This window comes from Poromitra crassiceps (assembly GCF_964638095.1).
Source record: "Poromitra crassiceps genome assembly, contig: HAP1_SCAFFOLD_317, whole genome shotgun sequence".
Lineage (NCBI taxonomy): Eukaryota > Metazoa > Chordata > Actinopteri > Beryciformes > Melamphaidae > Poromitra > Poromitra crassiceps.
In genome coordinates, this window is record NW_028152085.1 from 117,913 (window position 1) to 134,928 (window position 17,016).

A 17,016-nucleotide genomic window follows, 5' to 3' on the forward strand; every position below is an offset into this window, starting at 1 on the left:
CTAAGCTGCCAGGTTATGGCCTTCCCCAGCACAGACTACAACAGTTCGAGGTGGCTCGGTTAGTTGGTATTGTTTATTGGTGATAAGCGCCGCATGGATCATAGCAATAACAATAGTGGTGTTATCGGCCTGCTCGCTTCTCAACGGTGTGGACTGTAAAAACCAACGTCAACAACATTAATAACGAGCGTTAGTATATTGTTATATATCAAGGCTTGTTGCCCAACGTTAGCCCAGCTGCGACATTAGCTAGCTAACGTCGCGTTAGCTAACTAGCTACAACCAAGCGAGCGGCCACATCGCCTGGCAGCTGAGAAGCAAAGGTAAGCTCTATAAACATCTCTAGCTAACTATCAAGCTAGCGTGTCGCTATTTTGTTGCGTTCTTCTCAGCTATTCAACGTTTTATACGCCAACTTAACGTGGAGCTAACTAGCCGCTGGTAGCTAACGCTGTCAGTGTCGGAGCACGGAGCAGCGTGTTAAAAAGATCCACCACAGTGCTGCTTATGATCAGACCCTCTGCTGACTGTACCAGCCAGCCAACGCACTACAATGTCACTTAATGCTGTCTACCTACCTAGCTAACGCTACATACCTGTCTTGTGTGGCTGCGGGTTTGACACGAGCTATGGTATTTTAACGTTACCATAACCATAAGACACGTTTTTTCATCTTTCTTTCAAATGGTACCCGCTGGTTTCTGCATACTGCCACCTTGACATATCAGCGTTTCGAACGCATTTATAATTGAAACACAACCTCTCCTAATTGTGATAAGTGATGGGCAACGTTAACCATACAGAGGCAGGCTGAACTGATCTAACGTTACAGCAAGAGGACTGTGCTACTGACAGTCTTTGTTCTATTCTACAGATCTCAGCAGCATGTTTTGTTGCATTTCTGCAGGAGTGGGTGCAATAGTATCCAGGTAGAAACGGGCTTCCTGTGTTGATTAGCATGCTTTGCATTACGTTACACTGACTGGCCAGCACCATTCCTGGGGTTAAACACATAACGTTAGTAGCAGACACAGACAGATAATCACACCATGCAGTGAAGCAGTTCTATCAGAAGTACTAGCTAGCTAGGCAATTGGTCGGAACAAGTCGGACACATCAAGCTATTGGTACACTGAGTGCTTTGTAGCTTTGTGAATCTGTAGTTTAGCATGTAGTTTAGCTAAAGGCTTGTCTGTTTTTGTTGTATTTTTCTTAGCTATCATATATTAGCTATTTCACATTCTTGTAATGCTTGTACTGTGGTCAGTCATTCCCTTCTGCCGTGACTGACTTCCCGAATGGGCTGTTGGTACAATAACATCTTAACTTGGCTCGAAGCCAGATTGAGTTAGTTTAGGAGGGTGAGTGTTCACCCGAAGAAGATGGAAGGAGCACAAGGTGGTGCAAAAGAGTGACAACTGCAATATGCGTCCAGCGTACCGGACTGCTCTCCCGGGCTTGTGTTTTAGGCCAGTGATTCCCAACCAGGGGTACATGTACCCCTAGGGGTACTTGAGCAGCTTGCAGGGGGTACTTGGAAAGATTGGGGATTACAATTTATTTCCAAAATGATAAAAACAATATTGCAAGTAATTTCATAGGCTCATTTTGGTAAAATGGATGACTTTTTCCCCCACTTGAAATTTTAAAGAATTGTATTAAAGGGGAGTCGTTCAAATGATTTCCACTCGAATCGATGTGTTAGAGAGATGCCTACTAAAAGTTTAATATGAGTTTAATAGAACACGTTTAGGAGAATCACCGACACTCATGAGTGAGGGGGGTTCTATTGGCAAAACAGCTCAAGGGGTACAAGAGGAAAAAAGTTTGGGAACCACTGTTTTAGGGCGATGGTGTTGGAAACACACAAGAAGTGTGAGACCTCTTGTGCTTCTTCAATCTAGGAGCTTGTTTCCCCAACTACTACACATGCACACACACACACACACACACACACACACACACACACACACACACACACACACACACACACACACACACACACACACACACACACACACACACACAGAAAATGAATGCAGGGTCAATGTCACTGATATGTGTTTTGTAGTAGACACAGACATGCTAATCCTTTTATCTATTTATTTATTATTGGACCATAGTGGAAATCAGTGCTTTTGGAGTAGGGCTGGACAATATGGTTGAAATCAATATGACGACATGATCACAAGGATTTATTTCGATATTGATATGGCTCACATAAGCAAAAACATTTTAAATAATCAAATTAAGTAGTCCATACCTCGGGATGCGTGCACAAAGAACTCGCCGCAGACTTTCCAAAAATGCTCGTAAACTGCTTAAATCTGGGAAAATGGAAAAATCAGCTTTGTCTATCCCTGCCTATGCCAAAAATGCTCAAAGCCCATGTGCAGTTTCAGATTGATTGGCCAAGCAGTTGAGACAGAAGGACAGAGTTTTCCTCATTTTGTAGTAGGATGCTCACCATATGCCAAATGGAATGTTTGGTGTGATGTCAAACTAATTTGAAATGTTCACATAATATTCCTACCATAATACTTCATTTTGTCTGAGTTTCTAAATAAAATGTGCTTGTTCTCATTTCAGAGAACAGAATTAAATCGTGCATCTTGATATCCCAAAATCACCATCATATCGTCATCACAATGATAATCTAGGGCTGCACGTTTCTGGTCAAAATGATAATCATGATTATTTTTGATCAATATTGAGATCACAATTATTTAACACACGCCTCTTTGACTTTGGGAACATCATATTGAACTAAAAACAAAACAAAAACAAACTTGCATTTCTTTGAACAGTCATCTTCTACCAAGGAAGGTTTAAAAATATCAACGGACAAATGTGCCAGCTCTCTGTTCTGGACTGGAGCTGAAACTACACGCACCACAGTGTGTTTGGGCTTTGGAGGAGGGGCGGAGCACACCACTGCCAGACAAAACCAGAGTGACATTGCTAAACGGAATACGACACCTTTTATCTGGATTTTAAATTTTCTTGTTTCATGATTCTCGGAAGCCAAACTCTTTTCACAATTGTTATATTCGATTATTGCGCTGCCCTAATATAATCGCACTGAAAGACGAGAAATGAATATTGAATTATCGTCCAGCCCTACTTTGGAGTGGTTGAGTTAGTTCATGACGGTACGTTTTGGCAGTGAAACAAATATATTTCTATATTTCACATCAAATGTTTTTTCCCCTCTGCTGTGTGACCATCAAATAAATGTAAATGAGAAAGATAGGCTGTAGCATTTATTTATTAATGTCCATAATTATCTATTTGAGATGGCAGGATCTGTTTTATCTTGTAGTGTAAAGCGTCTTTGAGCACTAGGAAAAGCGCTATATAAATCTGACGTATTATTATTATTTCCCTATTACAATGCTCAATATTTATCTATTACATTACATTACTATTACAAGGTAATAAGGTATACAGGGATTAAAATTTGGCAAGGGATTGCGAGAATCGCACATATTTTTTGTCAATTCCTGCATATTTGTAATTTATAATGCGAGAGAAGTCGCGCAATTGTGCGGGGAATCGCCGATGTCTATTATGTTATGCCGACAGTGCAGAACCAACGTTGCTGAATACGGACGACTGGTCGGACACATTTGACGACGGACTGTTTTGCTGAACGTAGCTTCAGGCGTAGCCTCCCCACTCGGCAAGCAGCAAACCGCTTCTTGTGACCAAATATCCCCGCATTCAAAGAACTTAATACTCCCAGAGCTGGCGTAATCCATAAAAAAAAAAAAACTAATGTTTTACCCGAAATGAAACGTCCAGGTTTTGTGTCGCTCGGTGGCTCCATAAACAGCCGGCTAACATTACGGTTAGAGATGCACCGATTGCCATTTTCTTGGCCATTTCCGATTTTTGAATAGTCTGACCTGCCGATACCGATTTTGGCCGATTCCGATTTTCTTTCTAAGGACTGGTTATTTTTTGACTTTTTTTTTTTTTTTTGACTTTGCTTTAATATAAAATTAACATTCATGTCACATTTCTTATCATTTGCATGAGGTAGGACGATCTCACTCAAAAACATCTCAAAATAAAAGTGTTCCAGGTTACTGGAAAGAGCTTTTCTTTTTTGTGTAAATACAATGAATATAAAACAACCAGTAGCCTATATCCCACAGCTATCATGCATTTACTTTTCCAAAAGAAAAAAGGTGCAACACAACAGGGGCTCCAGATGGAAAGTAGCCTATGGCTAAATCTGTTACAAAGCATATCTTCCCCTATGGTGTTTAATGTTTTTTTTGTATATGTCCCTGCCAAATAAACGAATAAAATAAAATAAATAAACGTCAAAATGTTATCCATGGACAAGGAGTTTATAGCCTATAGGTCTGGAGCCCAGAGACCTTCGAAGCCATGCCCACTCTACAGTTGTGGATTTGTCTGTTATTGAGTAGATGAGGAAATGAGTTCGAGTTGACTCACAGAGTCAGTTTTTTTTAATCCGCCATTCGAAAAAAAAAAATCATCTCGCACAGAAAACCTTGCACACTGGTCCGATGCTTTTTATTATTATGTTCGTCGTTCTATTCGCAATACGAAACAAATAGTCCTCTCCTGTATCCACGTTACAACGTGACTGACAGATAGCAGCAGGCAGCGGTGATGTGGACTGCAGCTGGTCGGGGAAGAGGGGCCGGTGACTGTGGTGAGGTGAAGCGAGCCGCTCAGACTGGAGTGGAGTGGACTCCAACCTACCCTGCCCCTCCGCCACTTATTTTCGACTTGCATGTGTGACAAACTGCAAGCTTTGGATCGTCTTCACTGACGGCGAAACATTTCCACACCGACGAAGACATGCTGTGGCATGTGTGTAGTGGCTGCTTTTGTTTTGGCTGCAACTCATCCGTCTCGGTCTAGCTGTTTTCGGGTGCGCGCACGTCACGTGAAAATCGGCTCACAGAATCGGCTATTTAGAGTGACCGGCGCAGATCACCGGTCGAGGCCGATCACGTGGAAATCGGCCATTTCCGGTCACATGCCGATCGATCGGTGCATCCCTAGTTACGGTGGCTAACGGGAGCTAACGTATATACCCTTATAAACCATAATATGTGTCCTTTCACTTTTGATTGAAAAATGCTTCCACCGGATTAAAGAAAACATGTAATATTTGATGCAATACATAAAAACATTAGTCAACATCACATAATGTCTTTTCTTTAATCAGGTGGAAACATTTTTAATAAAGTGGAACAACACAGATAATGGTTTATAGTGGGACAGACTTCCCATGCCTGCCCATTCACTTCAATAGAACTCTCCCCAATGCAAAAGGTGTGCATAAACAGGTTGAACTTCCTTTTTAAAATACAAAAATGTGAAATTATTATCCCTTATCGGACATGAGAAGCAGATATTTGTCGGTTATAGCATCGGCTGAAAAAATCCCCCCAAAGTCTATAGACCCCCCCCAAAATCTATAAATCCCCCCTATCTGAAGAACATAAGGGGGGAATTCCCCCCCAGTTTGCAAAGTGAATTTTAAGCCCTGGCTGGTATATTTATGTATTATTACATTACATTACATTATATTACTATTACAAGGTATATGCTCAATATTTATGCATTATTCAGGCTGCAGCTAAATTCTCTGCAAATGGCCCTTTTCACTACCTTGCTAATTCAGAAATGCTCTTTCGAACTCCAGTCCTCAAAACTCCCTGAATAGATATAAGAAAGTGGGAGTGTGGACGTCCGACTGACGTCCGGCTGAGTGATGTCATCAGGAAGTTGTGATGGCTAAGTGGGTGGGTGGGCCTCAGTGATATCATGAGACAGTTGTAATGGCTGGGCGGGTGGGTGGGCCTCAGTGATGTCATCAGACAGTTGTGATGTCTAAGTGGGTGGGTGGGTGGGCGGGCATCAGTGACGTCATCAGACAGTTGTGGTGGGCACTGGTGGCTAAGTGTGTGGGTGGGTCTAGAGATCTGATGTGATGTCATCAGACAGTTGTAATGGTTAAGTGTGTGGGTGGGTCTAGAGATCTGATGTGATGTCATCAGACAGTTGTAATGGTTAAGTGTGTGGGTGGGTCTAGAGATCTGATGTGATGTCATCATCAGACAGTTGTAATGGTTAAGTGTGTGGTAGGGCTGGGTCGGTTTGAAAATTTTAAAACCGGTTCGATATTGCTGTCTAAACCGGATCGAACCGGTATACCGATTTTTTTTTTTAATAAATTTTTTTTTTTTTTTTTTTTTTTTTTTCCAAGCAGGGCTCCCGAGTGTGGCCCATAACTGTCTGTAGTGCAACTTCAGTCCACCTGATAGCGATAATACACCTCTAAGCTGGTATTGTCAACCAGCAATGATACTGAATAAAAAGAAGCAGGACACCTGTGTAACAAACACACCCTGTATTTATTTCTCATAACTATTCAGCTCAACTTTTCTTCTAAACATCAAAATAATAAATGAAATAAGACTTCTGCCTATAGTGCAACTTGAGAAAAAGGCTAAAAAAAACACAAGCAGTGCAATCAGAATGGATTGGCTTACAGCTGAGCTGCCTTATAAACTTCAAAACTCACAAATTCACACAATATAGGGCCTAGGCATGGGTCGGTTTGAACATTTTGAAACCGGTTCGATATTCCCCCAAAAAACGTATCAAAGCGGCTGCAGTTGGTGGCGATAATGCACCTCTAAGCTGGTATGCTGCCAACCAGCACGAACACTGAATACAAATAAGCAGAACCTTTTAACTGTAACAACACACTGTTTTTATTTCTCATAACTATTCAGCTTAACTTTTCTTCAAACATCAACATAATAAACAAAATAAGACTTTTGCCTACTAGTGCAACTTGAGAAGAGGCTAATACGAACAATAGTGCAATCAGAATGGACTGGCAAAAAAAAAAAATTTTTTTTTTTTTTTTTTTTTATAGGTTTTTTCGGTTTGCACGTGATCAAACCGGTTTGGGCTCGTATACCGAACCGAACCGGTAAAACCGGAAATCGACCCATGCCTAGTGTGTGGGTGGGTCTAGAGATCTGATGTGATGTCATCAGACAGTTGCGATGGCTAAGTGGGATTTTTTCACAAGGTTCTCAGAGAATTCGCAGACTTAATTTTGTTCAGGATCTAGTTCCACTCTCCCCCCCTCCCGTATCCACTTTATTTTTGAATGCCCCACTGTAAAAAATAATTGTGGGAACAAGGTCCGGTTTAACGTGACTCATGGTTGCAGCTTGCCATTTCCTTTGTTATACTCTGCTGCAGACCCGAATTATAAACCGGAAACTGGAGGACGTTATAAAAGTTATAAATATAGTCACGTTATAAACAACTAACCAACGCTGCGGGTCCGTATGGAAACAGTTTTACTCGAAATGGTTAAAAGTTAAATCAATTTGGTCATTCAGTGGCGTTTTACTGCCATGTAAAGTAACTATTACGCTAGCCGTTAGCATTAGCCACAGTAGCCGACTACCCACAATGCATTACGTTATCCCAGCACCCGAACGACACGGCTGTAGAGCAGAATGGCTCTGCTGTAAAATCCTCATAGACTTTTTTTTGTCAAGTTAAAACAGTGTAAAAATTACACCGCAAGCGGAAGAAGCACCCATCAGGCATCATGGCAGCTAGAAATAAGGTGGATAGAGGAATGTACTTCTCCCCACCTTGCCTTTTAGATGAGGTAGTTTCAAGTCCGCTACACTAGCTCTCGTGTTCAGGCCACGAGCGCACAAGTTTGCGAACAATTGCGAACCATGCATTTGCGGAATACAGGTTGCACAATGACTAAAATGTTGCGTTTGTGGCTGCACGCAGTTTCCACCTGGTAAATCTGCCAAGGCAAAAAGCCCAAAGACAGGTTTGTATTCATACTGGAGTGAGTGGTGGTGATACACTGTTCTCAGCTCGCCTCGCGGTATAATTGTTTTGGCAATACCATTCAGTTTCTGATCTCTCCTGAGCGGGGCCGTTCCAAGGCAGCGGTGTCAGTTGTCCCATTAGGTTATTGTTGCTGAAATCAATAGGGAGTTATAAAATGAAATGAATAATGTTGTTGGGAATCAGGGATCAGCTTCGGTGTAGGTCTTTTCCCCATGAAGATCCGAGGCGTCATCAGGTGGGAAGACGGATTGGACACCTCTTCTTGAGTTTGTGCAACTTGGAAGCTCTGAGTTACCTGCCCGCAGGTAACTTCTGCACTCTCACCGTCGACGATGGAGAGGAGGAATGCCTTCTTCATGTCAGCCCTGACTCCGTCTTCTAACTGCAGATTCTCACCCACTTGTCCCAGAAGCTCTCGTGCCTCAGGGATCAGTCATTACCTTCTCCCAACGCCCTCTGCTTTGAATGCCCATAGAGCCCTGAGGTGGCGGGTCACTGCCAGACTCACACGGAGAAGTAGGATGATGTCTGCACAGCCTCTTCTGAGAGCATGATGGCACGGCAGCTGATGAATGCAGGCCTGTGTTTAAGCAGCAGCCTCACAGGCATCAATTCCAAATTTCTCAATCCAGAAAGTCACAGAAACCATGTATGTACCTTCAGAAACCATGTATGTACCTTCAGAAACCATGTATGTACTTTCAAACCATTGTAGGTCAAACCATTGAAAAGGTAATTTCGAACATAGTCGATGGTAGGGCTGTGAATCTTCACTGGCCTCACGATTCGATTCGATCACGATTCAGAGGGCTTCGATTCGATTACGATTATCGATGCATCTCGATGCATCTCGATGCATCTTAAATCGATGCATCACTTTTTCTCCCCAATACATGATTTATTTTTTCTCACTTTCTTTTTTCTCACTGTGTGGGCTACTTTTAAAATAAAAGTGCATTTGGAATTGCATTGTATTATGATCAAAATAAACAACTGCATTCCATTATATTTTATTTTATTCGATTCGATCTTTTTTAAGAATCGATTTTTGACATTTGTGAATCGATGCAGAATCGTGCACGTCCACATAATTATAATCGATTATTTTTGACACCCCTAGTCGATGGTAGCCATTTTGGATTTAGTTTCTCTCAAAAAAACTGTGGCCCACATTTTCGCGAAATGCATGAAGGATAAATTAGTTTTTTAACCTCATAGATGACAAATAAAGTGAGAATCTAACTTCCGCTCACAGAATTTTTTCTGCAATACTGTATCGATATTTCAGAATAATATCGTGATATATCGCCATATTGATTTTTTCCACAACCGACCGTGTATTCAGTGACACAATAAGAATACTTTTTTATTTCAGTGCGTTCAGTAACACACTCAACACTCAGTAGTTTTGACTCAATTTGTCCACTAAATTATCAATATCAAGTGATGTGCATATTATTACACTACCTGGGTGGTACACACCGCAAGTTGTATTTTCAGCTCTATTTTTAAATTTTCAGTCAATTATGTAGAGTATTGCAATATGTATTGTATCGCAATGTATCGTGATACAATCGTATCGCGACCCATGTATCGTGATACATATCGTATCGTGAGGTCCTTGCCAATACCCAGCCCTACTCCCGATTGTTGTAACGGTTGAAAACATTATGAAACACAAACTGCGATTTCTCAAAAAGTACAGAAGGTATAAAAAAGCTGAATGACGGCAATAAAGCGCAAAAAGTGGTGACCTGTTTAAAGTTTGAATGGAGTTTGTAGCTTGTAGATGAAGGAGTATTTAGAGTTCAAAGTGGGCGGGGTTTGACCAGTCCTCCCATAGACTTCCATTGTAAAAAGGCTTTTTTTTGGTCATCATCATATTTAGGTGATTTTCAAAACTTTCCCCAGATAGGATTCCTTGGGACTTTTCTTCTGTCATTTCGAACATACTGAGGAGACAAAATCCATTGAGTTTGCTTGTGTTGCAATTAGTGAGATATCAAACCCTATTTTTACTGGACTACATTTATGCATAAAAACAATATTCCTTTATATTGTAGTTACTGTATTCAATAATTATTTGTTAATTAGCCTATTGCAGACAGCCCTTCACTTTGAGTTTCTGATTTCTGTCTGTTGCTGACAGCTTGAAGCCTCTTTTATTGTGAAAGTAGCTCTTGAGAAGGCAGTATTTGACCTCAATACTGTTTACCGTCCTCAGTGGGCCGTGTTTGTGAGATTTTCATATCGGAGTCTGAAGAGGTTGGGATCCCCTGGTCTAGTACTGTAGTAGTATTATTATGTAGTATTGCAACAGCTTATTGACATCTGTAGATGTTTGTCTGTAGATGTTTGTCTGTCGATGTTTGTCTGTAGATGTTTGTCTGTAGATGTTTAACAGATTCTGTTCATTCCGTTCCACACACCTGATTCTCATCACCGAGAGTGATTGAATTATTCTGAGAGAATATAACTAATAAGCTGTTGAAATGTTACCAATACTCCGTAGACTACCCAAATAATATGGTACATTCTTGATATGCCTAGCTCACTTCTTCTTCGTCTGTTTTTACACACAAAACTACAATCACACAGTCCAAACAGAAACGACTCAATACTTGCTTAGAGCAGAGTGCCAATCAAGGGTTGATTGAGTGAATAGCTGTGGTGTCTGTCGGCTGTGGGGAGGATGGCACTATGAAAGTATCCTGGCTGAACCCAGCCTTCAACGTGACGTCACAGACTAACACACAGGCTATGTCTGTAGCCTACGTCTGTGACTGATAGTATGTGGAGGTCATGTGGAGGCTGGGTTTACCCAGGCTACTACGAAGGCACTGACACAGAGGAGTGGGACCACAGTATGAGAGAGCTGAAGGCACTGACACAGAGGAGTGGGACCACAGTATGAGAGAGCTGAAGGCACTGACACAGAGGAGTGGGACCACAGTATGAGAGAGCGGAAGGCACTGACACAGAGGAGTGGGACCACAGTATGAGAGAGCTGAAGGCACTGACACAGAGGAGTGGGACCACAGTATGAGAGAGCTGAAGGCACTGACACAGAGGAGTGGGACCACAGTATGGGAGGACTGAAGGCACTGACACAGGAGTGGGACCACAGTATGGGAGGACTGAAGGCACTGACACAGGAGTGGGACCACAGTATGGGAGGACTGAAGGCACTGACACAGGAGTGGGACCACAGTATGGGAGGACTGAAGGCACTGACACAGAGGAGTGGGACCACAGTATGGGAGGACTGAAGGCACTGACACAGAGGAGTGGGACCACAGTATGGAGGACTGAAGGCACTGACACAGAGGAGTGGGACCACAGTATGAGGGAGCTGAAGGGACAGTTGAGGCTGGAAAGGAAAGGAGGCTGAGGTCAGAAGATGGAGAGAGTGGGAGAACAGCTTGTCCTGATCATTCGAGCGCTGGTACAGTCTGTGCTGCTAGCCCCTCAAACACACTTTAAATGGCTCTGAGCTTGTGTGTTTAATAGGAGCATATTTTAGAGCAGTGGTTCCCAACGTGAGGTCCAGGGGCCACCAGGGGTCCTTGGGGGAGTTCCAGGGGGTCCATAGCAAATTGTTGAATTATTAAAGACCCCCTAAACTCATGTTTCAAGATGTGTATAAAATACTCTACTATGAATAATAATTTGTCTTGATAGTTTTTCCCCACAGAAAGGTCAAATTATCTTGTTAAAATCCTTAAAATGACTTCCCCTCCTTCTCCCTCATTTAAAAATCCAAAGCAAGCAATCAGTTATGACAGTGAGAATGTGTTGGGGCTTTAACTGCTGAATACTGGACAGGGATTGGCTCCAAGATTCGTGATGTCACGAATCTTGCTTGTTGAAACCCGTCTTTTCAGTGAGCTCAGAGGAACTTTCCACTTTCACAAGATGATTGTAGAAACAGCTTCTAGTGTCAAACTCAGAGACATCATTCTGCACAGTGGAGCTCAGACATCCAACTGAAGGAACATGAAGAAAAACTGAATTTTGACTTTAGGGGGTGTTTAAACTTGACCATTATGGAGTTAACACAATTAGATAATGTAGAAGAATGACATTTTTGATCATATTTTGTGATCTCTGTACCTTCAATACATATAGTCATGGAATTCAGGACAAAATCATAGCTAGTAACAAAACAAAAAAACGTCACAGATTTGGACCAGAGAGAAGAAACCTCATCAATGACCCCCCAATGACTAAATGAGGGGTCCTTGATATGAGCAGAAGGTTGAGTCACTCTGTAACATTGTGTGTGCGACTGTGCGTGCATATAAACATCTATAGGTTTATGATCCTTCAGTGTCTGCATGGGTCTTGAGGCGAGACCTGCAGAGAATACATATGTTTTTCCTTTGTTTGGGTTCGCTGCATGGGGAAGTTGTGATAGGAGGGAATTCAGAATTGCGCTCTCACGTGGTCGAATCTTGACTTATTAGCTCTCACTTTGCTACGTGATATAGCTATATACCCTGCCCCTCCCACAGCCCCTGCCAGTGCCCCTCCCACAGCCCCTCCCACAGCCCCTCTCACCGCCCCTCCCAGTGCCCCTCCCACAGCCCCTCCCACAGCACAACATGTGGGGTGTCTGACCCAAATCCACCAGAAGCCAAAAGGAAAACCGGAGAGAAGAAAGGGGGAGGGGTCGTTCACGGCTCTGGTGCTGCTGGGAAATTAGGATGTAAGTTGGTAACGCCACAGAAAACCATAAGCGGGAGCTGAGAGGAGAGGTGGAGCTGGGAGGAGAGGACAGATGGAGCTGAGAGGAGAGATGGAGCTGAGAGGAGAAGAGAGATGGAGCTGAGAGGAGAGATGGAGAGGAGAAGAGAGATGGAGAGATGGAGCTGAGAGGAGAGGAGAGATGGAGCGGAGAGGAGAGATGGAGCTGAGAGGAGAGGTGGAGCTGAGAGGAGAAGAGAGATGGAGCTGAGAGGAGAGATGGAGAGGAGAAGAGAGATGGAGAGGAGAGATGGAGCGGAGAGGAGAGATGGAGCTGAGAGGAGAGATGGAGCTGAGAGGAGAGATGGAGCTGAGAGGAGAAGAGAGATGGAGCTGAGAGGAGAGATGGAGAGGAGAAGAGAGATGGAGAGATGGAGCTGAGAGGAGAGATGGAGCTGGGAGGAGAGGAGAGATGGAGAGGAGAGGAGAGATGGAGCTGAGAGGAGAGATGGAGCTGAGAGGAGAGGTGGAGCTGAGAGGAGAGATGGAGCTGAGAGGAGAGGTGGAGCTGAGAGGAGAGGAGAGATGGAGCTGAGAGGAGAGATGGAGCTGAGAGGAGAGGTGGAGCTGAGAGGAGAGGAGAGATGGAGCTGAGAGGAGAAGAGAGATGGAGCTGAGAGGAGAGATGGAGCTGGGAGGAGAAGAGAGATGGAGCTGAGGGGAGAGATGGAGCTGAGAGGAGAGGTGGAGCTGGGAGGAGAGATGGAGCTGGGAGGAGAAGAGAGATGGAGCTGAGGGGAGAGATGGAGCTGAGAGGAGAGGTGGAGCTGGGAGGAGAGATGGAGCTGGGAGGAGAAGAGAGATGGAGCTGAGGGGAGAGATGGAGCTGAGAGGAGAGGTGGAGCTGGGAGGAGAGATGGAGCTGAGAGGAGAGGTGGAGCTGGGAGGAGAGATGGAGCTGGGAGGAGAAGAGAGATGGAGCTGAGGGGAGAGATGGAGCTGAGAGGAGAGATGGAGCTGAGGGGAGAGATGGAGCTGAGAGGAGAGATGGAGCTGAGAGGAGAGATGGAGCTGAGAGGAGAGATGGAGCTGAGAGGAGAGATGGAGCTGAGGGGAGAGATGGAGCTGAGAGGAGAGATGGAGCTGAGGGGAGAGATGTAGCTGAGAGGAGAGGTGGAGCTGGGAGGAGAGATGGAGCTGAGGGGAGAGATGGAGCTGAGAGGAGAGATGGAGCTGAGGGGAGAGATGGAGCTGAGAGGAGAGGTGGAGCTGGGAGGAGAGATGGAGCTGAGAGGAGAGATGGAGAGATGGAGCTGAGAGGAGAAGAGAAATGGAGCTGAGGGGAGGAGAGATGGAGCTGAGAGGAGAAGAGAAATGGAGCTGAGGGGAGGAGAGATGGAGCTGAGAGTAGAAGAGAGATGGAGCTGAGAGGAGAAGAGAGATGGAGCTGAGAGGAGAGGAGAGATGGAGCTGGGAGGAGTGTAAGGATGAGGGATGCGTATAGTTGTAATATCTTAAATCAGTGGCTCTCAAGCCTGCTCTTCCAGCACCTGGATTATATTCACCTGGCGTCTCATTCAGCCCCAATTAAGTCAATTTAATTATTTTCTATAATCAATTAGTCGTTTAGACTATTTAAAAAAGAAAGAAAAAGAAAATAAAATTCTTGTTTCCAGCTTCTTAAATGTGAATATTTTTTCGTTTCTTTCTTTAGTCTTCTATGACAGTAAACTGATTATCTTTGGATTCCGCACTATTGGTCAGGACAAAAGAAGACCTTTGAGGGCGTCATCTTGGACATCGTTTACAGACCAAACAACTAATCTATCAGTCGAGAAAATAATCAGCAGATTAATCGAAAATGAAAAATAGATCGTTAGATCATGCAGCCCTAATTACATCAGGTGAATGTAATTAACGAGCTGGTAGGAGAGAAAACCAGCAAGGCCGTGCTACCCGAGGACCATGGATTCACTGTGTGTGTGTGTGTGTGTGATTTAGAAGTCAGTGTGCGGTGAGAGGAGTCTGCCTCTTCACATCTCTGTTCTCTTAAATTCCTTTTGAAATCAGCGAGCTAAATTTAGCTGGCAGCACCCCTCCCCCTCCTCTGAGAGCTATCAGAGCTACAGCAGTCAGTGGATAGGCTAACATTTTGATGTACACACACACACACACACACACACACACACAGATTAAAGTGATTGGCTCAGAGTAGGAGGGCGCAGTGCCTTTGTGCACACAGTGTGGGCTATACCCATGATAAATGGTTTCTCTGCAGTAAATGAGCTATGAGTAAGTCTGGTCTCTCTGTGTCTCTCTGTGTCTGTGTCTGTCTCTCTCTTTGTGTGTGTCTCTCTCTCTCTGTGTGTCTGTCTCTCATAGGGCTGCCACTTGAGGACAGCAGGGGACATCTCATGATCCCCCCGTTCATCCAATGAACCCCCTCAACTCCATGAAACCCTCCCTGCCTCCCACTCCGCAAAGGTACACACACACACACACACACACACACACACACACACACACACACACACACACACACACACAATGTACTGTATCTGTGTCCCCAGGTGAACCTTTGGGTAGTCCCCATTTGACCCCTCGTCCGCTCTGCCCCTGTCTGACTCCAGTTCTGTCAGTTATATGGGGTTGTTAGGGCAGTAATGGTTCTGTCAGTTATATGGGGTTGTTAGGGCAGTAATGGCCTCGCTGTGGTAACTGACGTGTTACATTGTGTCTGACTCCAGTTCTGTCAGTTATATGGGGTTGTTAGGGCAGTAATGGCCTCGCTGTGGTAACTGACGTGTTACATTGTGTCTGACTCCAGTTCTGTCAGTTATATGGGGTTGTTAGGGCAGTAATGGCCTCGCTGTGGTAACTGACGTGTTACATTGTGTCTGACTCCAGTTCTGTCAGTTATATGGGGTTGTTAGGGCAGTAATGGCCTCGCTGTGGTAACTGACGTGTTACATTGTGTCTGACTCCAGTTCTGTCAGTTATATGGGGTTGTTAGGGCAGTAATGGCCTCGCTGTGGTAACTGACGTGTTACATTGTGTCTGACTCCAGTTCTGTCAGTTACATGTACGGTATATGGGGTTGTTAGGGCAGTAATGGCCTCGCTGTGGTAACTGACGTGTTACATTGTGTCTGACTCCAGTTCTGTCAGTTATATGGGGTTGTTAGGGCAGTAATGGCCTCGCTGTGGTAACTGACGTGTTACATTGTGTCTGACTCCAGTTCTGTCAGTTATATGGGGTTGTTAGGGCAGTAATGGCCTCGCTGTGGTAACTGACGTGTTACATTGTGTCTGACTCCAGTTCTGTCAGTTATATGGGGTTGTTAGGGCAGTAATGGCCTCGCTGTGGTAACTGACGTGTTACATTGTGTCTGACTCCAGTTCTGTCAGTTATATGGGGTTGTTAGGGCAGTAATGGCCTCGCTGTGGTAACTGACATGTTACATTGTGTCTGACTCCAGTTCTGTCAGTTATATGGGGTTGTTAGGGCAGTAATGGCCTCGCTGTGGTAACTGACATGTTACATTGTGTCTGACTCCAGTTCTGTCAGTTATATGGGGTTGTTAGGGCAGTAATGGCCTCGCTGTGGTAACTGACGTGTTACATTGTGTCTGACTCCAGTTCTGTCAGTTATATGGGGTTGTTAGGGCAGTAATAGCCTCGCTGTGGTAACTGACGTGTTACATTGTGTCTGACTCCAGTTCTGTCAGTTATATGGGGTTGTTAGGGCAGTAATGGCATTGCTGTGGTAACTGACATGTTACATTGTGTCTGACTCCAGTTCTGTCAGTTATATGGTGTTGTTAGGGCAGTAATGGCCTCGCTGTGGTAACTGACGTGTTACATTGTGTCTGACTCCAGTTCTGTCAGTTATATGGGGTTGTTAGGGCAGTAATGGCCTCGCTGTGGTAACTGACGTGTTACATTGTGTCGTGCGGTGTTACCACCCGTCAGGGGGGGGGGGGCTGGGTGCAGACAGTGCCATGTAAACAAACATGTCTGCTAAAGCTGGTAAAAAGGCTACTTTTTTCACTGTCAAATACACCCACAGCCTCCCCTCCTTTGCAGCCACTGGTGGTGCATTCCGCACAAGCCCGCCCCAAACTGCATACAGAGAGGCGAGGGGAGTGGCTTATATGTACTGTCTGTGTAGAGCTACATGAGATGAGGAAGACCAAAAGTAGTAGTTGATGCTAAATAAACAAGTTTAAATTGGATATTATCATGTCTGTTAATAAAAAAAAATGCTTTCAGAATGCCAAAATGTCTGATAATGATAACAAACTATAATGTTCCATATTGGAGTCAATTGGACCTCTAGCAGTTGGCCTACTTCCTCTGATGGATTCTATAGTTCTAGATTTAAAAAAAATCCAACAATTTACAATGAAGGAAGCGCAAGCAGAATTTGAATGGGTTCTCT

At 44.1% G+C, this 17,016-nt stretch overlaps 1 protein-coding gene across 2 annotated transcripts in view; it reads left to right on the plus strand.

The window, feature by feature from the left end:
- The first annotated feature begins 4 nt into the window (after nt 1-4).
- LOC310771044 (zinc finger MIZ domain-containing protein 2-like) overlaps nt 5-17,016 on the plus strand; it is a 58,723-nt gene continuing 41,711 nt past the window's right edge. For both annotated transcript variants that reach the window (XM_083663726.1, XM_083663727.1), the window contains exons 1-2: nt 5-323; nt 14,959-15,060. In XM_083663726.1, the coding sequence (XP_083519852.1) occupies nt 15,011-15,060 (50 nt within the window). In that variant the 5' untranslated portion in view covers nt 5-323; nt 14,959-15,010. The remainder of the gene's footprint in view (nt 324-14,958; nt 15,061-17,016) is intronic.